The 27062-nt window shown below is 33.9% G+C and overlaps 1 protein-coding gene across 2 annotated transcripts in view; it reads right to left on the reverse strand.

The window, feature by feature from the left end:
* The window catches only part of LOC115889282 (gastrula zinc finger protein XlCGF26.1-like), a 158333-nt gene that overhangs the window by 65635 nt on the left and 65636 nt on the right, over positions 1-27062 (reverse strand). For both annotated transcript variants that reach the window (XM_030909230.1, XM_030909229.1), the window contains one exon: positions 8018-8218. In XM_030909230.1, coding sequence (XP_030765090.1) covers positions 8018-8218 — 201 coding nt within the window. The remainder of the gene's footprint in view (positions 1-8017; positions 8219-27062) is intronic.

A 27062-nucleotide genomic window follows, 5' to 3' on the forward strand; every position in this document is an offset into this window, starting at 1 on the left:
TCAATTTTTTTGGACCCTTGCATAATTTAACCGCTTCAATGAAGCGACTTTCAAGGCGCTAAGAAAAATAGTTAACATAGCGATAAAATTATGAAAACTTCGGGAATGGTAGGAAATTTAACGTAGATTTAAAATATATAAGCAGTTAAAGGCTTACATTTTTTTCTTATCTTTTTTTGTAAATGTATAGGTTAAGATAGGAAGCAATGCTTCAACTTCGCCTTTTGTAATACTTATGGATTACAATAAAGACTATTTATTATTTTTTTTTTTTTTTTTTGGCAGGTTTCTACTTTGAAACCGTGTGTTGCAACTACCATCGGCGTGTGATTGCAGGATGGTAGCCCATTTCTACTACTCTAAGAAAGACCTGACGATGTTGGTTGCGTCAAGTATTACCGACTTTGCATTTTACGGTAAGTCTTGTATTGAATTCCAATATCTTCAAGAGAATTTTTTCAAATTTATTGGTATCAGTCCCATTGATGTCAGGATGATCGGAACAATTTTGACCTCGTTGAGCCGCCACATATCTTTAATTTCGCGTTTTAATTCGGTGTACTTCTCAACCTTTTCTCTATGCTTTCTATCCATATTGTGATTGTTTGGTATGGAAATATCGATGAGGAATGCATTATTATGTTGTTTGTCAATTACTGTTATGTCGGGTTTGTTATGTGGTATCGTTTTGTCAGTTATAATTCCTTTATTCCAGTATACCCTGGCCCTTGTATTCTCCACTACCGGCGCTGGCTTATATTGGTAATATCTTGTGTTTGTTTCAACTTCAAAAGAATAGTTTTTTAGTAGTTCTAAATATACTATCGTGGCTACTCTGTCATGTCTTTCCACATATTTTGTTCCCGCCAGTAGCTGACACGCTGAGAGAATATGTTCTATTGTCTCCGACTCCATTTTGCATTTCCGACACGAAACTGAGGTTATATTCTCTTTCATAATAAACTTCCTATAGCTCAGTGTAGCGGTAACCTGGTCTTGGATGCTAATCATGAAGCCCTCCGTTTCTGGAAACAAGTACCCATCGACGAGCCATTGAACAGATGCTTGTTTGTCCACCGTTTCTCGCTGCAGCTCGTTGTAAAAACGTCCATGCAAAGCTTTCGAGCCCCACTCTCTAAGTGACTGCTCTCTGTTTTTTACAGACAGGTGGTCATGGTTATCAGCGTTCAGGTTAAGTGTAGTGAGGTTGTTGTCCACTTTTACCACAGCTCTATGGATGTCATTGTTTGTGCTCCTAAAATATTTCCTGAGATGGTCTATCTGTTGTTTGCAAGAAGCAACCACATCGATGATTCCGCGACCTCCATCTTTTCGAGGCAAGTTTATCCTTTCCACTGCCGATCCTGGATGGTGTTTTCTAAATTTTGATAATTCCGTTCTTACCAACCTGTTGATCCGTTCCAGGTCAGTCTGTGTCCATTTTACAACACCAAATGAATACTGCAAAATGGGATGGCATAGCTATTAATTGCTTTGGTGAGGTTTTTGAATTAAGCTTGCTTTTTAATAGCTTTTTAGTCGTGTCTTGAATTGACCAGTAAGTATTTCCTTAATTTTGCTATGTTCAATCTTGTTTGTCTGCAGAACTCCAAGGTATTTGTATGGATCACGGGACATCGATGCTACTTTTGTGTTTGGGTTCAATTGAAATTCAGGTCCCTTAATCAGTTTTCCTCTCTCAACGGTTACTGTTTGGCACTTTTTGACACCGAAGTCCATGGCAATATCAGTGCTCATCTGATAGGTGAGTTTTAGGGCAGCGTCTAGCTGCTTTTGGTTTGCCGCGTAGATTTTTAAGTCATCCATAAAGAGCAAATGGCTGATAACTTTTGAATTTTTTCCAAATTTTAAGGTAAAACCGAACCCTGTTTCTTTAAGTGTTTCGGATATTGGGTTCAGCGCAAGGCAAAACCATAATGCAGACAAGGATTATGCAATCTTATAATTCCAGATTCTATATTTGACTCTTGATGTTTGATACTTAGTTAAGTATTCCATTTGGTCATAGTATGCTGTAGAAAATTTATGATGGGATTATCGATACTGTAAATCTCCAGCACTTTTAAAAGCCAGCTGTGAGGTATTGAATCGAAGGCCTTCTGGTAATCTACGTATGCCATGCATACATTTCTTTGCCTTTGGCGTGCTTGCTCGAGAATTACAGCATCTATAGTGATCTGTTCTTTACAGCCAAGAGCTCTTCTTTTACATCCTTTTTGTTCTTCCGTCATTATGTTTTCTTGTTCCAGGTACGTATCAATTTTGTCCCGAATTACAGCAGAAAGAATTTTATACAATGTAGGGAGACAGGTGATCGGTCTGTATTGCGACGGGTCTTTGGTATTCTCGGATTTCGGGAGAAGGTAGGTAACTCCACTTGTGAGGAAACTTGGAAGTTCCTCTGGTTTTTGTAGGACTCTGTTAAATTGTGATGCCAAACATGCGTGTGTACAGGTAAGTCTTTTGAACCAAAAGTTCTGGATCCCGTCTTTTCCTTGGGCTTTCCAGTTTGCTAGTTTTGATATAACTTTTCTGACATCATCGGTTGTTACTGGGTTCATTGGGTTTCCACGTAATTTCTGTTCTTGTACGCATATCCATGGAGCGTTTTCGCGGTGGTTAATCTTGTTTGACCAGATGTCTTTCCAAAATTTTGTTACATCCGCCAGTTCTGGTGACTCACCCACATCTTCTCTGCTCCCCAATGACCTGTAGAAATACCTCTCATTTTTTACAAACTGGTTGTTTTGCACCCTTCTCTGATAGCTTTCTTGGTATCGGCGAAGTCTTTTCGAGAAAGCTGCAAGTTTTTGCTTTAATGTATCCAAGTAGTCTATTATGATAGCTCGAGTTTCTTGCTTGGGCTTGCCGTTTAACTGTTTGGTAAGTTCGGATGGTAGTTTACTAGTTATTTTTCTGCTTGTTGTCCCATTGGCCATCTGCTGGAGTCTCCCAATATCCTTTCTGAGGTTCTCGATATTCTGAGCTATTCTTATCTCCCATGGCGGTTTTGCTTTTTTTGGAAACTGTTGTGCTTCTTGGTATGGGTTGTTTTTGATCATTTGAGGTTACCGATGCCATAGCTGTACAGTAGATAAATAAATGAAGTTCTTCCAGATCCGTACTCTGAGATATCGTTTGTTCCAAACACGCATTGGCGATCGCTAGAATCTTGTGGAAGGCTGGGCTATAGCGCATCTTTGGGATTTTTGGTCTTAAGGACGGGTCAGTTCCGGCGTACTTGACACGGTATTCGTCAAAACTGTTCTTCCATCTGATCTCTAGGTTTGATGGTGATTGCTCATTTGATTCTTTAACAGGTTGTTGTTCATCTCTACTATTGTTTCCATAGTCAGTATCTCGAGGTGACCACTCAGTTTGTTGCTCAGTAGCGTGTTCGGTTTGAGTAAGTTCTTCGGGAGGTTGTGAGTTTGCGGTATCAAGATAGTTTCTCACACTTTCTCTGATTTGATCTATGGTGGCTGCTGGGAGAAGATTTCTCTTTAAAATTGTTCTCCTCTGGTCGGCAATTCGTTGCGCACTTAGATGACTGAGATTTGGCATGGCTCTGACGAAGTCTTCATGTAGTCTATTGCAGTACATCGTCATATTGGTCTCTAGGTCCGTGACTATGAAGTATGATCTCATGACTTGGGTATTAATGTTTTTAGTCCACTTCATGCGTCTTTTTCCAATTTCCGGTTCAGTGGATGCAGCGGGTTGCTGCACAACATCATGATCCGGTTCGTTGTCCTGTTCAAGCGGTATGGGTCCGTTTCGAGGGAGGATGCCCCCATCTAATCCCTCTACGCGCTGATCATCATGACGGTTCCGAATGAGAGAACCAGCGTTCAATTCTCTCCCGCCCCGGGTTACGTTTCTTGCGTCGAAAGCAGCACTAGTAAAATCACGATACGTCGAAGTGCTAATCCTCGGTACCGGTATGGTTTCTTCCTCTCGTGTTGGCCCAGTCATTGTCTCTCCGCCACCAGGGTTGGGTACCTGATCTTGGATAAAACGCAGTCTGGTTTCCGGGATCTACCGAGCCATAAGGCAGGAGGTACGAGTAGGAATTGAGTAGAAGAGGCTATTTGAGCCGCTTCACTACCCCTTTTAGACCCCTTACACTATTTATTATTATTATTATTATATACATATATATAATATAATGTAATGATATATGTTAAGGCTTTTCACGGGCCAACGACTTCCTCGCTACGTCACTGGGTCAACCTATGCTGAATGAACAACCTATGCCAAATTTGAACAATTAAAAAAACACGATTTTAAGTAATTTAAGAAAAGCTGCATCTATTTTAAATTAAAACTGAACAGGTAACAATGCTCAACCAGTCAAATGTCAAACCATAAACTGCTATATTATAGGACATAGCGGAGTATATCAGTGCGTAGTATGCACCCAAAAGATCCTATTCATTAACTGAGTCTCTCAAATTGAGGAGTGCGTAATAACCTAAGGTAATAACCCTTAAGCTTGATGTTCTTGCATCCGTTGTCCGACGAAACGATGATACAATATTAATTTTATTGGTTGCATTGAAAGGTTTCGATTGGTTAGAAAATGTTAACCAATCGAAGCTTTTAAATTCAACCAATAAAAGTGTCGATAAATTCATCCGGGAGGTGCATGTGGGTTATCACTAGAATATTTTTCAAAAATAAAAAATGTGCGCTACTGACTTTTTTCTTTTGATATCAAAATTGTGTAGGCCGTTTAATGCCAATTAAAAGTGATCTCTTGATATTTTGTCGAATTCGGTCTTCTTGATGAGACAAACGCAATTTTATTAATCACAATTAATAAAATTAAAATTAAATTAACAAATTATATATTTTAACTAATTTATTATTAAATATTATTACTATTTGTTATTATTACTATTAACCCAACCTACAGCAATTTCAAATAAAAAAATAATGTTATCTAAGATAATTACTAAAAACCTAATTTTAAAAAGTTTTAACATCCTGTAACCCTAAAACTATGAATTTCCATACCCATCTTTATAGGAACATTTTTTTCATATTTTTTTATGATGAATCAATGAGTACTTATTTAAAACATTAGCAAGTAAATAATATTATTTTTTTAAAGGTTGCTATTAGACTTGGATCGAGGCAAATTAATAAAATTGCGCTTATCTCATCAAGGAGACTGAAATCGACAAAATATCAAGAGACAACTTTTATTCGGCATTAAACTGCGCATACATTATTTCGATAACAAGAGAAAAAAGTCAGTAGCGTACATGTTTTTTTTTAGAAAAATATGCCAGTGATAACCCATATGCACGCCCCTGGTGAATATAATAATAATAATAATAATAAATAGTCTTTATTGTAATCCATAAGTATTACAAAAGGCGAAGTTGAAGCATTGCTTCCTATCTTAACCTATACATTTACAAAAAAAAACATATAATATACATTGCATAATCAATCCTATAAATTCATAGAGAAAGAAACCCTGCTACTTTTTCCAAAAAAAAAGAGCTACAATAAATTCAATTACAAAAAAAAGACAACAGTCTATCTTAAAGTTTACAATTAAACCGCTTACATCCAACAAGCACCAACCAAAAAAAAAATAATAAAAAATATAGATATGTGATATAATGTACTTATCAAGAAACGTGGCTTATTATCAGTCTTTTAGCTTCCAATCTGAACTTTTCAGGCGGGGCACTTTTTAAATTGATAGGGACATCATTGTAGAGAGCTGCTATGTTATAGCTAAATGACCTTTCAAAAAGGGTCGTTTTATGCTTAGGCGGTGTTAACAAGAATTTATGCCGGAGATCTAGATTGTGCGCCTCAAATCTAAATTTTATTTTTTGGTACAAGTATTCAGGTTGTTTTTTAAAGATGATTTTATTATAAAGGACTAGACTATGTAATCGTCTTCTCTCACTCATATCTAGCCACTTAATTTCTTTCAGTTTTGCGCTAATGCCTGTATCGTATTTTCTCAACCCAGATATCATTCGCACACAATAATTTTGAATATACTGTATTCGCTTTTGGTCACGTGACAGTAAGCATGAACTGTAGAGCACGTCACAAAACGTGAAATGTGACAGAACAAGGCTGTCACAAAGCATTTTCTTCATGTTACTGTTCAGCAGGTGTTTACTCCGATATATTAATTTTAAATTAATGAACGCCTTCTTAATACAATTGTCAATATGCTCTGTAAACCTTAAGCGAACATCCATGAATAACCCTAGGTTTTTTGCCACATGAGTACATTTCAACACTTCATTCTCCAGGCTTATTTTGACAAAATTTTCATGTCTATCTCTGCATTGGGACCGTCCAAAAAGTAGGAGTTGGCATTTTTTTGGATTTAGTTCCAGGGAGTGCGCCTTAGAAATATTACAGAGGAGAGCCAAATCAGAGGATAATTTCTCATTTGCTACTAAAATTTCGGAAGGAGGGAAGGACAGGTACAATTGTGTGTCATCAGCATATAGATGAATAGAAGCATATTTTAAATTGCAGGTGAGCTGAGACGTGTATAGGGTAAATAGCAATGGCCCAAGTATGGAACCTTGAGGCACACCACTTGTAACGCATTTAGAGGTAGATTGTTGTCCTTGGATTTTTACTGCTTGACTTCTTCCAGTGAGATAACTTTTGATAAGTTTACAAGCATCGTTTTTAAATCCCAGGTGTTGCACTATAGCCAGAAGTAATTGGTGGTTTAATCTGTCGAAGGCCTTAGAATAGTCAAGCAAGACAAGTGTTGTGAGTTCACCACGATCCGCTGCTTGCAGTATGTCATCCGTCACCTTTAACAGAGCTGTGGCGCAGCTATAATCTCTGCGAAAACCGGACTGAAAAGAAGGTAATAAATTGTATTTATCAACATAATTTCTGATCTGTTCCTCTAGAATTCTTTCAACTATTTTGGACATAGTGGGCAATATGCTTATAGGCCTAAGTTCCGATAGTTGGGTGAGCGATGCAACCTTAGGAATTGATAATAAAAAGGAACTTTTCCAGATGCTTGGGAAAGAAGCCGTTTCAATGCAGTAGTTTACCAAGTGAACAATAAACGGAATAATGTAAGGACAACAACTTAATATCATAGAGAGACCAATTCCATCCATTCCTATAGCCTCTGATTTAATAGAAAAGAGAGCAGAACAAATCTCATCAGTTGTGGCTAAGTGGAAATGAAAATCTCCGCTACCTTGTTTTATATTATGTTGGGAGAATGCCAACATGTCAGGATCCGAGGCTGAAGAGTTTGAAGAGTTTATGAAGAACATATTTATTTCTTCAGCGTTCATTCTTCGAGTTGGGGAGGGACAGTAATCCTAACAGATTTAGTATGAATGTCAAGTTCTTTAAGCAATTTCCAATTATTTTTAGAATCTCCCAGCTGAAGGTTGTTTTCAAGATAAACTTTCTTTTCATTTTCTATGGCTATAGACACCTGGTTACGGAGTTGTCTGTAGCATTCCCAGTTGTTGGACGTTTTTTGTTTTTTATATTTGGTTAATGCCTTATCTCAAAGACGCATAAGGCTATTTATATATTGAGTCAGCCATGGTGTGCGTTTTTTGGTCATTCTAGCATTTCTAATAGGGGCATGTTGATCATATATATAATATGTCGACACTTTTTTAGCTTTAAAGTATGTCGCATTTACAGTAACTTTTACCCTCAAAATTTCATTCGAACCGCTAAAAATACTTGGAAGAAAATTAAAATTAAAATAAATCGAAAAAATATTAAGACTTTAACACCCTGTAACTACGAAACAAAGCAGAATCGGACCTATGTTGATATGAAAAATAAATCCTATGTTTACGCGAGGAACCTCCCCACGAGATATGGCACATGTTTTTTGAAACACCCTGTATATGATCTGACCAGCTGTAATGTATCTGCAAGTAATTTATCTATAGTTCCATAAAAGTATATATGATTTAGGTATAATTAGTATGCTAAGAAATTTTAAATTTACCTGGAATCAGTATGATTATCCTTAAGGTGGTCTATTAAGTTGCGTTTTGTCATATATTTTCTTTCGCAGTGCGCACAAGCAAACCACTGTCGTTCTTCCGGCGCCACGTGAACTTCCTCGTGTCGACGAAGGTGTGTCATATGTCGTGTTTGGTAGCTACATATAGAACATCTATAGACCTTTTTCTGCGATTCATTCATCCTAATAAAAGAATTGCCTAATAATAGTCTATTCCCTCTGATAAAGAGTTTTCCTCTAATCTTTTTCACAAAATATGCGCTCATGTTAAAAACATTTCATAAATGTACAGGGTGTTTCTAGTTTTCAAATAAATTGCCCTAAAAAAAGCCCTGTTCCAAAAATGCCATTATGTCATAATCTATGCTGAATGGTTTTTGAAATATGAGCATTCATATACCAAATTTTCTGTACACCTAAAGATCTACCAAAATTATAAAAGAGCAGATTGTTTAAATTTTTTAATTAAGTAAATATATTAAAATTCACTATGCTTCAGGATATATACAAGTAGGGTCAAAACTAAATGTAGTATTTTAATGCTCTATTTCAAATAAAAAATACTATAGATCATAGCAAATAAACTTTTAGTTGCGTGATTAAGCTTGGCCGGCACAGGGTTGCCCGTTACCTTATAGTGATCTAAGCGTCTCTAAAAGACTTGAGCCCCCCCCTAAAAGTCTATTTCTAGTTGCGCCACTGATCCAGACACAAAATTCCTTTTTGATATTACCGATTCTGAACCATTTTGGAACTCTACAGCGCATGCGAAAAGCAGCGCATGCAGATGAAAAATTGCCACAAATTTCCTTCTAGGCATGTATATTACAATTTTAGGATGGTTTAGAATCTGTAATAAAAAAACGAAGTAAACTAGTAGTGAAGGTTGGTTGGTTGCCAAATCAGCTAGTACATTATTCGGAGTTTAAGCGTAGTTTTGGTTTGATTTCCCTTTTTTGTAGAGGAACTCAAACAAAAGGACTCTTAAGTTAGGTTAATGACTAGCCATAGATCTAGCAATCAAACACGCTGCTTCACTCTTTTTTTTCGGTTTGTCTCTGTTTTTTTTTCTCTCTTCAGAATTTTAAAGAGAATTCAGTGGGAATGGCCATCAATGTCTTTCCTTCTATCTCTGTCAAATCAATTCATGTGTTAATGTTGTTAGGAAACAAAAATAGATTAGTTATAAATATACAGGGTTGTTCACCACATACGACACGGAATATTGTAGCTAAACGATTCGATTTTTGCAAATTGTAAGGTTTGGGTTCGTTGAAGGACTATTAGAGCTACAATTTAAAAATATTTTTACAAGATACAGAGTGTCCCAAATAAATATAAAATATCAAAGTCGTATTTTTTTAAATGGAATACCCTGTATATTATTACATTTTTAATTTCTACGATTAAAATAAAGGTAAATTTAATTAAGGTTTATTGCACTTAAACCTTACCGTTTTTGAAATATTTTCAATTTTGTGAAATTGCAGTATAAATTTTAAGGCTTCATTTCTCCGAGGGTATCAAAGTTTTTAATACTAAATATTTACTGAAGTTTATTTATTGATCAGTTATTGTGTTGCAATAATAAAAAATTTACTCCCTTATACAGAGTGTCTAAATATTTATTTTAAATAATTATTAGCTTTAAACGGCCAATAACTTGTTTAATTTAAATGGAACACCAAATTTTTAAAGAGTTCAGATACTAATATTGTCGATATAGTTTGTTTATTTCTTTAAAAAATAAAAAAAAACTGTTTAAATATTTGTTAAAGAGGACCAATTAATATGATTCCAGTATTCAAACTACATTAATTGACTGTTTGCGTTGATTAATAATAATTGCTTCAAATACTAAAAAAATGAATTATGTATGTGTATTAGACAGTGTGGTAAAAAAACTAACACCTTAAAAATGTTATTTCATTTTTTGACAAATGCTTATTTATAACAACAGAGACGTTCATTTTCATAACTTATTATTATATTTATTTCTGATTCAAATCCACATTTATTTAGAATAATTTATTAACGAACACAATTAAGTATGTAATTAATTAGTATTTGGACGGAAATACTGGTGGTATATTTAATTAAAGGTACACTCTTTTATAAAGACTTAAATAATTTTCTTTTTGCATACAAATGGGCTAGTAATATTATCGTTTTACTAATAATATTACTAGTCTGTACATGTTGTACATTTGTTGTTTTAAAAACAATCTAAAATGTCAATATTCCATGGGTATATTGATAAATGAGGTCTAAATTATAAGAAAATGTATTTTCTATGAAAACTTGAAGGAATAGGTAAAAAGTGGTATAATACAATTTGATAGACAATTAAATTGTGCATCTGATTCTCATAAAATATACAGGGTGTTCCATTTAGATTAAACAAGTTATTGTCGTTTAAAGCTAGTAATTATTTAAAATAAATTTTTAGACACTCTGTATAAGGTAGTATAATTTTTATTAATGCAACACAATAACTGATCAATAAATAAATTTCAGTAAATATTTAGTATTAAAAACTTTGATACCCTCGGGGAAATGAAGCCTTAAAATTTATACTGCAATTTCACAAAATTGAAAATATTTCAAAAACGGTAAGGTTTAAGTGTAATAAACCTTAATCAAATTTACCTTTATTTTAATCGTAGAAACTAAAAATGCAATAATATACAGGGTGTTTCATTTAAAAAAATACAACTTTGATATTTTTTATTTATTTGGGACACTCTGTATCTTGCAAAAATATTTTTAAATTGTAGCTCTAATAGTCCTTCAACGAACTCAAAACTTACAATTTGTAAAAATCTAATCGTTTGGCTACAATACTCCGTGTCGTATGTGGTGAACAACCCTGTATAAACAGTTATTATTTACATCAACAAAACATCTCATAAGGAACATAAAGATCCATTAATATCGCTTTCCCGTTCAAAATGTCAAAAATAAGGTGTCGATGAGTTTTTTGCAACGGCTATTAAGCTATCTTATACACTTCGCAGAACAATCTTCGACTGCTCTGCTAGTAAAAATGTTTAAGCTTAAAGTATTACAACACAATTCATTTATACCAAAAACTCATAATACAAAACTAAAGTGTCAAAACGAATGACAATGATAGGAAATAAATAAATAAATGTGGTAACTTGACATTTTTTATAGCAGAACTACCACCTGAATTGCCAGCGGAAAATTTAAATTCCAGTTAGTCAGCACGGCGCCGAATATGTCCATGGTTGGCAACAATGACTTTAAAAATCGCGCCCTCGATTACTTTACTAAAAGTTTAATTGGTACCGCTTATACAGGATGTCTCAGAAATAAGTGCAGATATTTTAACTGATAGTATACCGGGTGCGTCTCAAAAGTGGCTCACCCCTATAACTTTTTTATCTTTTCAGATAAAAAATTGAGATTTGGTATGTTAATATATGACATAAATTAGGATTGATAATCAATTTTTTTCTGTGACTTCCTGTTTCGTCGGAAATGACTACAACTTTTGATTTTTACATGGTACCCTGGGTTTTTTGTTGCTTTATTCGATAGAAAATGATACCCTGAATAGAATGACATATCATATGTCAACTTTGACATTTTCGAATATGGTTTATTAGAAATTGCAACATGCGATTCATAACGACAATTTGACTCGAAATACCAAGTGTGTGGTACCAAATTATTCGTAAAAAAAAGCTTTTTCCAAATGTGCTAATGAGCCACTCTCGTTCCATTTGAAAAAATTGAGATATGATTAAAAATACAATTTGGGTAACTTTTAACCAGCCAGGACAAGACACGAATAACATTAGACGATCAAATCTATTTTTCCAAGGCTCCTTGATTAAAAATAAGTATTTTTAACACAGTCACTCTAAGATTTCTAGATTAAAATTTAAAATTCAATTTTATTTTAAGCAAAAATGTCAAAAGTTGACATATGATATGTCATTCTATTCAGATTTCCTATCGAATGAAGTAAAAGAACTGGCGCTGGGAGGCACGTATAGCCGCCAATACTAAAATATGTTAATAAAAAGTTGGTAGGCAGTTCTTTTAGTTTCAAAGTAAAGGAATTTTTCCAATTTTTTTAATTTCAAAAACTGCAACTTTGACTGATTTTGATGTTATTACAAATTTTGTTGCAAATATTATTCCTAATCTTAAATTGAAAGTTGCGTTTCGCTAGCTACTGTAATTTTGGAGTTACGATTTTTAAAAATGTTTAACCCCCTCCAATACTCCCTTTACAACCCCCCACCCCCATCAAAAACTAATGGCCAGATTCTCGGGTGCCACAGTATTTTTGTGCCAAATTTGGTTATAATCGGTTTAGAGGTTTTTGAGTTATCGTGTTACAGACGGACAGACAGACACCATGAAAATATTTTGTATTTATAGCCGGAGAGCTGGCGACATATTTAGAGAACATATTTTAGGCAAGTTAAAATAACAAAAAAATTAAAGGTGAACCCAGAATCCTAAGTCGGGCTGGGGGTTTGCGGTTATTTTGCTACTGCGCAACCCCTTATATTTGCAAAAAAATAAATCCAAAAAATATCCTTTAGGCAACTTGAAATTTGATTATTCTTAAATTTTAGCATCTATTTAATCCAGAAATTAGTAAGCCAGACTTTTTTTTCGCGTTTAAAGTGTAACCCGACCATCCCAAATATGTTGAATTATTATACATCGAAAATATACTTTAGGCATTCTAAAATTTTTACAGCGTGTTTATTAGATAATATTAAAAAATATTTGTTAATTGCCAGACGAATTCAACGGATTTTAATACTTGCCTGACGCGAATAGAGATTTTAAATGAGCGCGACAAAGAAGTCTTATGAGTATTTATAAGCGCGAGAAAGATAGTTTATTGAGAGACTCGTCGGCAGCAGACTCGGCTGACGTAATGGTAGGTATACATTGGCGCGCTGCGCCACGAACGCGCGGCTCGCGCGCACCCATTCGCCTGTTATTGGTACGTGTTTTCAAGATGCGCGCGCTCTGCGGGCAAACAGCTTTCCGCGAACCATCTCCAGTCGGTTTTTCGACGCTCCGCTTTCTATGTTCGTTGTTCAATTGGGACGGCCACCGGCCGGTGAAGACACCGCGCGCATTAATCAGTGACTATGTGTGTTTTCTTTGAATAAATTACCTTTTTTTTGTGTTTTTCTTTGAATATTGTTTATTAATGGAGTGTTTAAAGAGTCGCACTACTCATCATTAAAATTGCGTACTAAACGAATGTTCGCGGGATTTCTATGGATCGCGGGATGTTCGTTAAAACAATAAAAGTAACGCGCGGCCAATGTATACGTACCATAACAGTATTTTACACTGTTTATTTTTTACTTTTACATCAGATGTGTTTCATCAAAGTCGAGTTTAAAAAAACAATATTTTCGTCATAATTACAATATTAACATTCATAATCAATTATCTGATAATTTTAATTGTTACTTTAGAAATTAGAGTCAAATTATTGATTCACAAAAAAAATCAAATTTAAATCAATAGAAAACTAAAATTTAAACAACTTTTTTTTTTGTTACAGTTAACTTTAAAAAAATGTGTCAATTGTGGCAATAATGTATAATAAAAGTCTGACAAAACACAGAAGTCAGATAAGCAAAAAAGGGTCGCCTAAAATACAGATCGCTGTTTTCCACACTTCCAGTTTTACTAAAAACTTATAAAATAAACTCTTATAGAATAAGCGTTTTCTATATTATTTTTGAAGATGAATGAAGATGTTGATGGTTTAGAAAGTGTATTTGAGGATTTCAATGTCTGTTTCTTCATAACAACTGAACAATTCCTGTAGCACTGTGTATGGTACCCTTTTGTCGGGGATACATTTTCTGGTAAAACCACTTTGAATTTTAGACCATGTTGTTGGCACACTTTTAAAAATTGTTTGCATTTTTCTAGTCTGCCTTCAGAAATAATCACTTTATCACTAGTATATTTTTACAAACTACACAAGCTAAATGTTTTTTATCCATTGTGATTTATTAGTAGGTACATATCCTTAAAATTAATAGTTACTAAAATATTTATATGCAGTAATTATTCTAAACTATTTATACTATGCACATCATATTTATACATAGTAATTTAATTGCAACAATATCTGAATTAAAAGCCTGCAAATAATTGAAATGAAACCGAAAAAAAATTGTGTTTATAAAAATTTTAAGTACTCCAAAATACTGTTACGTCAGCCGCGTCTGCCGACGAGCCTCAATAAACTATCTTTCTCGCGCTTATAGATACTCATAAGACTTTCTTATCGCGCTCATTTAAAATGTTTATTCGCGTCAGGCAAGTATTAAAACCCGTTGAATTCGTCTGGCAATTAGGTAACACATATTTTTTAATATTATCTAATAAATACGCTGTAATAAATTTGGAATGCCTAAAGTATATTTTCTAGGTATAATTATTAAACATATTTGCGATGGTCGGGTTATACTTTAAACCCGAAAAAAAAAGTCCGGCTACTTATTTCTGAATTAAATAGATGCTAAAATTTGAGAATAAACAAATTTCAAGTTCCCTAAAGGATATTTTTTGGATTTATTTTTTTGCAAATGTCATGGGTTGCGCAGTAGCGAAATACCCGCAACCCCTCTGCCCGACTTAGGATTCTGGGTTCACCAGTTAATAAACTATACATTTTTAGTTATTCTAGATTGCCTAAAATATGTTCTCTAAATATGTAGTCAGCTCTTAGGCTATTAGGTCATTTATGACCCAAACAACTCATTTTGAGTGAAATTAAAAAAAACTTTTTTTTTGCCGATCTTAATAGCCTACTATACCTATTGGTATGGTCGGCTAAAAATACTTAGGGTGCCGTTTAAAAATCAAAAGTTGTAGTCATTTCCGGCGAAACAGAAAGTGACAGAAAACAATTGAATACGTCAATCAATCCTAATTTATGTCATATACTAACATACCAAATCTCGTTTTTTTATTTGAAAAAATAAAAAAGTTATAGGGGAAACACTTTTGAGACGCACCCGGTATTTCGACCCCAGAAACACGCCTATGAGGTTTTTTTGTGAAAAAAAATTGTTGAAAATTTTAAATATTTCTTGGCATTTTCCGGGAAATTTAAAAAAAACTTTTTAGTGCCACTTGTTTATTCCCCTGAGATTTCTCTACAGTGTATCTAAATATTGCAGTATTGCCACCTCCTACGTTATCCACATTCTACATATTTCTGTATAAATTCACAGCAATTTTAACATTTTCTACACAAAACTAAATTTCTACACACAAAATTAGGAATGCTAATTTTAATTTATCAGTGCCCATTACTAACAGTTCTAGAAGAAAAAAAACACATTAATTTTTAGTACATACTCTATCAATGAAAATCTAACGGTAACCACCGAATATTAACTAAAACATTACTTTTGAGGTTTACGAAAATCTTTGTTATGCTCCAAAATAACTTTATTTAGAATTAAATTTAATAAAATGATTCATCATATTATTCACAATGAGGCCACAAAAAAGAATTTTTCAAAACGTTTATCGTAATTCAGAATTGAATATATTCACACAGCCCGACGAATAGCCGATTCACACGAACGACAAACGTCCGATGACGTGCAGTGTTGGCGGATTACCTAAATGTAAACCTATAAATTTATAGTCTGTCCAACGACAAGATCCTTGACAGTGATAGATGTGTCTGTCATTTAAATTTTAAAGTAGTTTATTTTATTTTACAAAGAAATAAGTTGGTACAACTGGAACGCATAGCAAGAATGGCAGGAAATTAAAAAGTGATTACTTCTAAAAATTGTGAAAGAAAATGTATAAAACTGAAAAAATGTAATCGAGTTATTTTATTTAAAAAAATCGGCATGTGTTAATACAAAACAAACAAAAACAGAACACCATATACCAAAAAAATATAAAAAAACGATTTCTTACTTTCAAGCTTCAAGAAACTTCCCGCATTTATTATTATATTTATATATAACTTATTTACAAGTACAAATTTGTTATATTCCACAGGAATAAATAAAAGAACATAAATAAAACAAACTATTTTATTAATAATAACACTTACTAAATTTTATACCTTAAAGGTTGATTAATTAACTTTAATCTTAATTTTTTTAAACCAGTACCTTTTGACATTATTTTTCTGCAGTACTAAAATCCATTATTTACTAATTAATACATTATTAATCCATTAATATTAAAAGAGTTTTCGAAAAGTATACAGGGAAGTTTAAAAGAAAATGCACGATTTTCAACAGCTTCTTTTGCGAAAAAACCTCATAGACGTGTTCCTGGGGTCGAAATATACCACACCAGAAAATATTTGCACTTATTTAAGACTCACCCTGTATTTAAAGATATGCGAAAATAATTAAACGGTATTTGAATGTATGTTTTGTATACTTGAAAAATTATGTACCTACACATTTATTCAAAATTTGTTAATAAATTCACTAATTTTAATTGTATTTACTCAATTTAATCTAATATTTTTAGATACCTACCCATTGATTACAGAGCAAAATAAACCATTAATAACAATTATGCCATACGCATACCCCTTAAGTTAGGCAACTGTCTCAACAAGCGTGTTTTGATTGGTTTGGATTCAACCGTTTTGTTTGTTTCCTTTCGTGTTTCTCTGTTTTATTTTTAAAATTTAATACAAATTTGATTGCTTCGAATGTCTTGAATTAAATTGTTGTAACTACGGCAACGTCGCTTAATATCGTCGCATGACGCAAGCTCGCCACGGCGCCCCGACGCTAAAGCCAAAGAACTAAAAAACCAGTTCACAGACAAAGAAATAAAATGAGACTGATAAATCGCATGGTAATGACTGGGACCGTGTTCCCGTAGCGCAACTAAGAATAACTATTTTGAAACCAAAGTGGCACGATGTACATCTTTATTGCTGTCTTACTTTAGTACTGCACATATCATCTGCACGTAGGTGTATCAACAGAAATGTATTAATTTGTTATGTTAACAGAGGTGTGAAATATTTTTGACACTACTACTTCTACCTTTTTTACACTTCCAACTTTAACGTAGCTCCACTAATCAAAGAAAGGGTTGGTACCCCCTACATGTAAAAAATAGATAATTCGATAACTAGTTCCTGCAGCAAATAAAATAACAAATAGTATAACCATAACCTAAAATTATATATATAAATCCAGGTTCATAGCGTCCTACGCCTTCCGGTACGCAATTGACAGCCTTTCCTATTTTCCCAATCCCCTGGATGAAGATTCCTCTCCGATATAGCTTTATGTACTCCTGCAATACATGTTGCTTTTGGCCTTCCCCTTTTTCTCCTTTCTGATGGTATCCATTTAAAGACTTTCTTAGGTATTCGGTACTCACTCATTCTTTCTACATGGCCATACCATACCAGCTGTCTTCTCACTATTTCATCTATTATCGTTTGCTGGACAGGCATACTTTCCCTTATCTTTTTGTGCGCTACTCTTTCCATTCTTGATATCCCCGCAGATCTTCGCCAGAAGTCCACCTCGAGTACTAATAGTCGTTACATTCTATTAGTGAGCTGCCATGTTTCACATACAAACCTATACTTTTAAAGATGGAATTATAAATACGTTTTTTTCTCATATGAGATATGTTTCGACCATAATACTGAGTTTCGGCACCCGATGACTTTTTTACCTTTCAGTATTCTTTCCTCGATCTCGCTCTCTGTTCGCCCGGTATAATCAATCTGAGTTTTATTACAGGTAGCCCACCAACTCATTATAAACGGTACGTAAGTCAAATGGGAAAAAACATTCGACGTTACTAGAATAGAACAGAAAAATAACCAGTTCGGCCAACCTTTCGCAATAATTGAACTAAATGCAGCTATCAACGAATTAAAATTAGGAAAAACCGCTGGAATTGACGAGTTGAGAAACGAACAAATAATTAATTTTGGTGCGGCAACTAAATGAATAGGATTAAATCATTGTCTTTAATCCAGTAGGATACCCAAAGTCAGGAGGAAGAGCAAAGTCATCGCTATCCCCAAATCCAGAAAGAGTTTGGACGACCAAAAAAAAAACAGAAAATTATATAGAGTAACAGTTTAGCAGTCGTAAGAGAAGGTTGTGTTTTCCTTCGTGCGTTTTGTCTGCCGGTTATTGAACGTTTGTTTTGTTTTGATTTGACTTGTTTTTGATTTGTTTTTTGTCCCTGACCCGAAATCAACTCAAAGTTCACTGTTCGATTAAACTTGACTTTGTTTACTTGTGTTAGTTTTTTTAAAACATTAATTATTGCTAATTTTAGTTCTAGTACTATAGACTATGTTGTGTCATATAGACTATAGATTATCTCGGGTCTCTCTGATCATGAAGCGGTTTTAACTAAATTCTCGATAAATTCCAAAATAAAAAATTCCCCTCGTAAATTATGCCGTATTTTTTTTCAGAAAAGAATGTTCAAAAATTCAGCCACTTATGTAAAACATCCAACTGGAATACTCGCTCTTATGATGTCGACATCGAATTTTCTATTTTCGTAAAAACATTAACCAGTCTAGCGTTCAAATCCTTTCCTATTAGGCCACTAAAGGTCTGGCATATCTTCTAAAAACATGCGTTCATTATTTCACTTAAAAAAATTCTCAGACAGTGTCTTCTTCCACAATTACGTAAAACTATACAGAAAAATTTATCATAAGACTATAAAAATCGCTAAGGACCTTTATTATAATAGGAGAATCGCCAATTCTGGTAATGTTGCTAAAGAAACATGGCCTATTGTGAATGATTTGAGAAACAAAGCTTCTTCGTCTAGCAATATCTCTACCTCACCTGAGAACAGTAGGTAATATATGAGAGACCCTCCTCCTCAATTTCCAACTCCTCCTCCGATACAGCGGTCGTGGCCAGCATTGAACTGTCCGCTTATAGGGATGTGCAGAAATATCGATATTCTACTTTTCGATATTTCATTATATTAAAAAAGTCTTTCTATTTAGATAATAACTATCGATATCAATCGATATTAAAAAAATACGTCGATTCATTCCTACTTTTTCTTCAAAGAGGAAGGGAGATAGGGTGATATACAGAAACAGAGATATTCTTATCCCCATTTATTTTTACCCCCACTATATCAGCGTCTAGTCATATATAGTAAAAACCACTAAAAAGTAAGTATTAGTTCAGAATGGCCGAAGAAAATAATTTACAAACCCTCTCTCAACAGACGAGTTTTCCTGTTCAACATCAATCTATACTTAGTTTATTACAATCTCCTCCTAGGGAAGAAGAGGAAACTATAACCTGCGAACAATATACAAAATAAAATATAGAAGAAATTAAGCGACTGTTTTGTGCTATTTGTCAAGACATGGTTGATTGCTACGAAACTTGTGTGCCAAATACATGTTCACACTTTTTTTGCTTAAACTGTATATTAACATGGAATGATGTACATTATGATGCAATAATGACAACTAAGTGTCCACTATGTGGTTTACATTATAAATGTTTAGTGCAGTTTTTTTTCGAAAAGAAATAATTAGATATTACTTTGTCCAGAGTAGAAAAAGGGGATTAAAATAAATGTGACTATAAATATTTGCAATTTTATTTCACATCATGTAAAAATTCTATTGATTTGACACAAAACCGATTAAACCGATCGATATTTCAAAACATTGCTCATCTCTAATATAAATATAAAATGTAAAAAATAAAACCAGTATCACAGAGACATGGGTTCAACGATCTCAGAGAGAACCGAGAACCAGACACCTGCAGATATAATCTCAGGTTAACCTCGCCTCTGTCGACCAGTTGCTTGTAAAAGACAAAGACGGTCGGATGGTTTGGTTGTAAATTTCGCACCCATTACAATAAAATTAAGGGTATTTTGATAAACATTATTTGTGTTAGTTAAAGTTAATATCTATAGTTTTGGTAAGTTATAGTTTTACGTATTCATCTAATAAAATTAAGACTTTTTCTATTCAAAAACTTGTCCAGTTTTAATTGTATTTTACATTAAATTTAAAATAAAAATAACATTCTTCAAATTTAACTCATAGTAAACATTAAAATAGAATTATAATAGCATTATAAAACACTCAGATAAATAGATTAACAAAAAAAGATAAAAATAGTCAGTAAGCCCACTATGGACAAATAAACAATAGAAAAAACACAAGTAAACATTAACCACAGTAAAATTAAAATAGACAAACCATACCAACAAACAGATAAACTACTAACAGACAGCATGTCTAAATTTAATTCACTATTCATAAACAGTAGAAAAAATACAACCAACAAACACTCAACCACAATAAAACAAACAACACTAACAAACAGATAACAAAGACGCTAACAAAACTGATTGTCTAAATTTAATTCACACATAAATAGTAATACAACCAATAAACACTCAACAAAAAAAAACAGTAACCAGTAACAAACACTCAACAACAATAAAAACAAACAAATAACACTAACAAACAGATAAACCACAAAACAGACAACAAAGACGCTAACAAAACTGATTGTCTAAATTTAATTCTCTATTCATAAACAGTAGAAAAAATACAATCAAAAAGTAACTACAGTAAAATTAAAATAGACAAACTATACCAACAAAGAGATAAACCACAAAACAGACAATAAAGACACTAACAAAACTGACTGTTCAATATACAAAATTTCTATTTCATATTTCCTTCATTATCAGTTCATCAAATTAACATCATAATGTGAGCTGTAACATAGAATTTTTTATAGAACTGAAATACCAACATGTTCAATTGCACATCTTGTGTGCAACCGTAAAGATAACCTATTACGCCATATGAGGACTGCCTGTAGCAAGTCAAGTTTTTCAAGCGATGGCTTGGAAAGTCTGCTGAAAAAGGGGTAAGATTTTTTCTCACTGTTTTACAATTTAAGTCTAATAAATATTTTCTTTTACAGAGAGATTTTGTAAAGATTGTAATGTAACAGTTATGCCAAATATATGGGTGGGGCATTTACGATCCAATTCTCACAAAAATGACTCTTAAATCTGCATTCAAAGAACGCATAATCACATACAGACTATCTATGGAGGAGAATATTGTAAATGTTAAAAGTTACTTTATACAATTGGAGCTAACGATTCTACATATATTTGAGGATCAATTAAGAAAACATACTTGTATTAAAATCAATATGGAACTTTTTGGTTATTACTATAACCCAAGTACTGATATTCATGATGTCAAATCGTTCAACACACCATTTAAAGTAATTTGTAACAGCAGTGCAACAAAGGACTTAGTAGATTTTTTAACAATTATTGACCATAAGACTGATGAATTCGCAGAAAAGGACTCTGGTAAGTGTTATATTTTTAATATAAAATGTAACATAATAAATTAATTTTATTTTTTGTTTCAGGATGGATTTTACTAAATCTTCTTTTTTTGGAGACAAACATCAATAAATTCAATCCTTTGAGGGCGTCATCATTTATTGAACTTCCTCCCGAAATAACACAACGTCAAGCTGTCGTCAACATAAGAAATAACGATGACTACTGCTTCGCATGGTCCGTAGTTGCAGCCCTTCATCCTCCAACAGATGTTGATTTTCAAACATCATCATACCCACACTATTCAACAGTTTTGAACACTGCAGGTATTGATTTTCCAATATCATTAAGACATTAAAAATTTTGAAAATCAAAACAATATTTCTATCAATGTATACGGTTTAGAAAAATATAATAAAATTTCTAATAATGAAGAATATGAAATAATTGGTCCTCTACATTTTAGTGATAAAAAAAATATTCATGTTAATTTATTATTGATAAATGATGATGATGGAAATTTTCATTATTGCTACATTTCCAATCTTTCTAAATTAATTTCTAAACAACTTAGTAAACACAATGGAAGAAAATATTTGTGTGAAGGATGTCTTCAATACTTTGATACAGAACAAAAATTACAATATCATAATAGTTTTGATTGTGTTCATGTTAGAATTAGTTTACCTTCTAAAGAATTATTTAGAAGAAAATTTAGATTAAAGACAAATATGGAAATGTAGCATATGAAAACACATTAAAATATGTTAATTATCAAAAGCAAATGAAAGTTTCTTTTATAGTATATGCAGATTTTGAATGTATTTTAAAACCTTTGAATAAGAATTATGATGTAGAACATCCAAATAATTCATATACATTAAAAAAATTTGAACATATTCCATACTCTTTTGCGTATTATATCAAATGTTCATTTGATGATGAATATTCTAAGTTTGAAAAATATAGAGGTTTGAATAGCGAAAAAGTTTTTATAAATTCTGTAGAACAAGATGTATTAAATTTATACCACACTTTTCTAAAAACCGCTAAAAAATGAATACTCTATCCGAATTAGAACAAACTACACATAATAATGCCACAAACTGTCATATTTGTGAAAAACCGCTTTTAGGGGATAAAGTTGCCGATCATTGTCACATTACAGGCAACTATAGAGGGCCGGCTCACTCTTTATGTAAAATAAACTTTAAGATTCCTAATTTTATTCCAGTTATAATGCACAACTTACGTAATTACGACAGTCACCTATTTATAAAGACTATGTGTTCAAATAAAGAACAACTATCAGTAATTGCCCAAAATAAAGAGAAATATATTTCTTTTGAAAAACACATTCTCCTAGACAGGCAACAGGCTGCACTCTGGATAAAGTAGAAGTGAGAGCTCTACGCCCAACGTTCAGGAATAAACAAAACGCCACCATCATTGCTAACGACCTAGAAGCAAATAGACTGATTGAGATGAAAGTCCTGAGAATCGGATGGGTAGACTGCCGCATCGTCGAACGACAGAGAGGTGAAAGGTGTTACAGGTGCTGGGAGCCGGGGCACGTCAAGACGGAATGTAAAGGCCCCGATCGAGAACACCTATGCATGAGATGTGGAGAAGAAGGCCACAAAGCGGGATCCTGCAGTAACCCGTTTTTCTGCCTGCAGTGTAAGCAACAGGGACATCAAACTGGTAGCCGGGCTTGTAAGGGCACTATACAAAGCCAACAACAATGAAACTACTGCAGATCAACACCAACAGAAGCCCTAGGGCACACGATATGGCAATTGTCACGGCCAAGCAAGAAAACGTCGATATTTTACTTATTAGTGAGCGCAACAAAAATACCATCAAAGAACGTAAAGACTGGAATTTCGACGGAAACATAGATACTGCCATAAAAATACTCGGCCCAAAAATCGCAATTAAACGGCAAGGACATGGTTACGGATTTATATATATAGAAACTGTAGAGCACACTATATACAGTTGCTATGCTTCACCAAACAGGGGCCTGACTGATCTCGAAAGGGTACTCACAGAACTCGAAGCTTCTTTCAGAACCCACAAAGGAGGAATTATCATAGTAGGCGATTTTAACGCAAAGTCACCACAATGGGGCATGACGTTCACCGACAACAGGGGAGATCTATTGGTGGAATGGATCGTAGAAAACGGACTGATTTGTCAAAACGAAGGACAGAAATCAACATTCCAGAGAAATCAGAGTTCATCAATCCTCGATATAACTCTATCGACTGAGGATGTTAAAATTGCTGGCTGGCATGTACTGTTTGACCAGCGGATCTGAAGCTACGGAAGGAATGCGAGAAAAAAAAAATCGATATTGCCACGTTTATCTATAAAATTACAAAATTGCCAGACATGAACTATAAATTTAATATATTTTTATTATATATAATGTGTTTAGCATATATTCTGACGTATATTACTAAGGAATTTTAACGTAGTTCATATTGTTGGATATGTTTTATTTAATAACTTATTTCTTTCATTCTGTATAATCTGCTTACTACGAAAGGTGAAGATATATCAAGGACATCATTGACAAACCGGCATCGCCGCGCATGGCCGCCTATTCATCGAACATGATTGGCGAGAGTACGTCACAGGATTTGTTACCACGCGGTTGCCATGGCTTTTACGCCTTTCCTATTCGCTAGCCTTATCCCCAACTTCACGGTCACTTCTGAAAAGAGTGGAAATATTGAATACTATTGAAATATCCAGTGGCGGTGTCATTCTTTTGATCATTATTACTTTCTTTCGTTATTTTATACCGGTTATCCTAAACTTTATTCCTATATTTTTCGTATATTTAATAGTTAAGTTGTGTTTTATTGTTTTGTTATCTTGTTATAATGTTTTTCGTTCGTAGTTTTTAATTATAAGTTTGATCGTATATTTGTGTTTTAAAATGAATAAATTTGTTAAGGGTAAGACGCTACATAGCCAGGATAAGAGAAATAATAGCTAATTTATATAATAAGTAAGTAGAATAATAATAATATAATTATTAGAATATTAAAATTAAATTTGGCTAAAATGAAAAGCACACATTTTACCTAAATATTTTAGCTAAACTAAAATAAATGTAAATAAACGTGGATGAAAACTCATTTGATTTATTTCGTTGTGTTCATAATAGGGTTTGCGACGAAGAAGCTACCGCTTAAACGTAAACTTAAGCGGATATCTCTTTATACCGGAATCAGCGTATCGGCTATAAAAAAATTCACACAGAAGATAAAAAAAGACTGGAAACTAACCCCGATAAAATGATATCCAGTCCTGGAAAGAAACGGCCACGTAAGACTGCTGTTGAAAAGCTCGACTTTGATTTCCAAGTGGTCAGGAATTTGGTAAATAGATTTTATCTCGAATTCAAAGTCGTCTTCACAATTAGAAAGCTTTTGCAAAAATTGCAGGAAGAATTGAATTTTCCTTTGGCAGGGAAACGCTTAGGGGGGTTATTAAAATCAAATGGATTTTTTGGCGTAAATGTCAAAATAACAGATAAATATTAATGGAGCGGCCCATTATATTGCAGAGAGATATAAATATATACGCAAAATTCGAATATATCTCTAGGTAGGTATTATCTATTTGGATGAAACATGGGTAGACAATGACCTAACCTTTAAAAAGTGCTGGCGGAGCGATACCATATCTGGTGTAATAGGCAATATTGAATCTACTGGTGTGTAAAATTATGTTTTGTTTGCGCTTCCAAAGTTAACTATTTTCAAGATTTTTTTTTTGCTGGAAATAGTTATATCTAAAATAATGTATTATAGAAAAAAATATAGTTAGTACAGATATATAAATAAATATACCTCAAGACTCAGTCTTGATCATCTGCTGATGATGTTAACATGGTTAGCGAAACGTGCGTCCAGTGTAAAAGTAAAAGTGTTTTGGTGTATTGTGCTGATTTAGTGTTTTATTTTGATGTGTAACACGAAAGGTTCCAACCCCCAGCTGTAATTATTTCTTCAATTATATTAACAACACATAATAATAAAATTATTCAAAATATTTAAGGGAGCTTCAATAAAAGCTTTTAGTGTTTATCTGCTAACTCAACAGTAACGATTCAAACAGGATAAAGTTTTTTGAAAAAAATTATTAATCTGAATATTATGTTTATGATACACATTATTTTCATAAAACACCGTACGCCCATGCCTATTTTATGAATGAAATTGGGCGTGTTTTGTTTACAACTGCGTTCCCCTGCCGATACCCCGTAGCTACAGATCCGTTGGTCACACTATAAGTGAGAAGGAATCACTCAGTGACCACAACTACATACTTTTCGAAGTAAAGGAGAACAGACAACGTAAGTCGAAGAAGAATATTCCATCCAACGGATGGAACTTAAGAAAACGGAATATGACGAAGTTACAGGAAACAATTGAGAAAATTCCGATTGAAGGACTTACACCAGACGCAAAATCATTCCATGACAGCCTAGCTGGCATTTGTGACAAATCAATGCCCAAAAAGAGGAATCGCCCTGGTAAGAATCCCGTTTATTGGTGATCCCAAGAAATAGCTGAGCTTAGAACGGAATGTACCAGAAAAAGGAGAGCCTTCACGAGAAATAACCGGAGGAATCAAACGGCGATAAACCAGCAACTACAAACGGAATATAAAGCATCCAAGAAAAGGCTCAGAAATGCCATTAGAAAACCAAAGCAAGCATCGTGGAAAGAGATTTGCGAAGAAGTTAATACCGACACCTGGGGTAAAGGCTATCAAATAGTTATGAAAAGGACTTGTGGATGTCCCCCACAACCTATACTACCTGCATGCACGATGGACAAAGTAGTTGCGTACCTTTTCCCAGTCCACGATAAGGTGTGCTTTGATGTCGTTGAAACCCCTGATTTCGTAGATTTCACTATTGAGGAGATATATCTGGCCTGTAGAAAACTCAAAAATAATAAGGCGCAAATATATCAGCGTACCCGAAAACATTCCACCAGAGATTTTAAAATACCTTATCGAGAGGAAGGCTCAATACGTCTTAAATGTTTACAATGAACTGGCGAGAATAGGAACTTTTCCGAAGCAGTGGAAGCTGGCCCGCTTAATACTCCTGGATAAGGGAAAGAACTCCCCGAAGATCCCTCCTCTTACCGACCTGTATGCCTTTTGGATGTGGAAGGCAAGCTATACGAGCACTTGTTATTAGCAAGATTAAAAAAAGAGATTGAATACTCGGATGGCCTGGCTGGAAACCAATATGGATTCAGGGAAGGTAGACAAACGGTAGATGCAGTCCTTGAAGTAATCAAAATTGCAAATCGAGTATGGGACTACTCCTCCCAAAATGAAAAAATATGTGCGGTCATCACACTGGACGTGAAGAACGCATTCAACAGTGCTTCATGGCAGTTAATTCTGGACAAGTTGAGAAGAAGAAGAATAAATGGAAGCCTTCTGGCATTGGTAAAATCATATCTGAGTGAGCGTGAGTTGATGGTGCAGTACGAAGGTGCAACCAAGAATTTGGAACTGAGTAGTGGCGTCCCTCAAGGCTCAGTTCTTGGGCCATTTCTGTCGAATGTCTTATATGACGATCTATTGAGAACGGAGATGCCAAAGGACGTAA

Source organism: Sitophilus oryzae, unplaced genomic scaffold (assembly GCF_002938485.1).
Source record: "Sitophilus oryzae breed Bouriz unplaced genomic scaffold, Soryzae_2.0 scaffold_813_pilon_pilon, whole genome shotgun sequence".
NCBI classification, from domain to species: Eukaryota; Metazoa; Arthropoda; class Insecta; order Coleoptera; family Curculionidae; genus Sitophilus; species Sitophilus oryzae.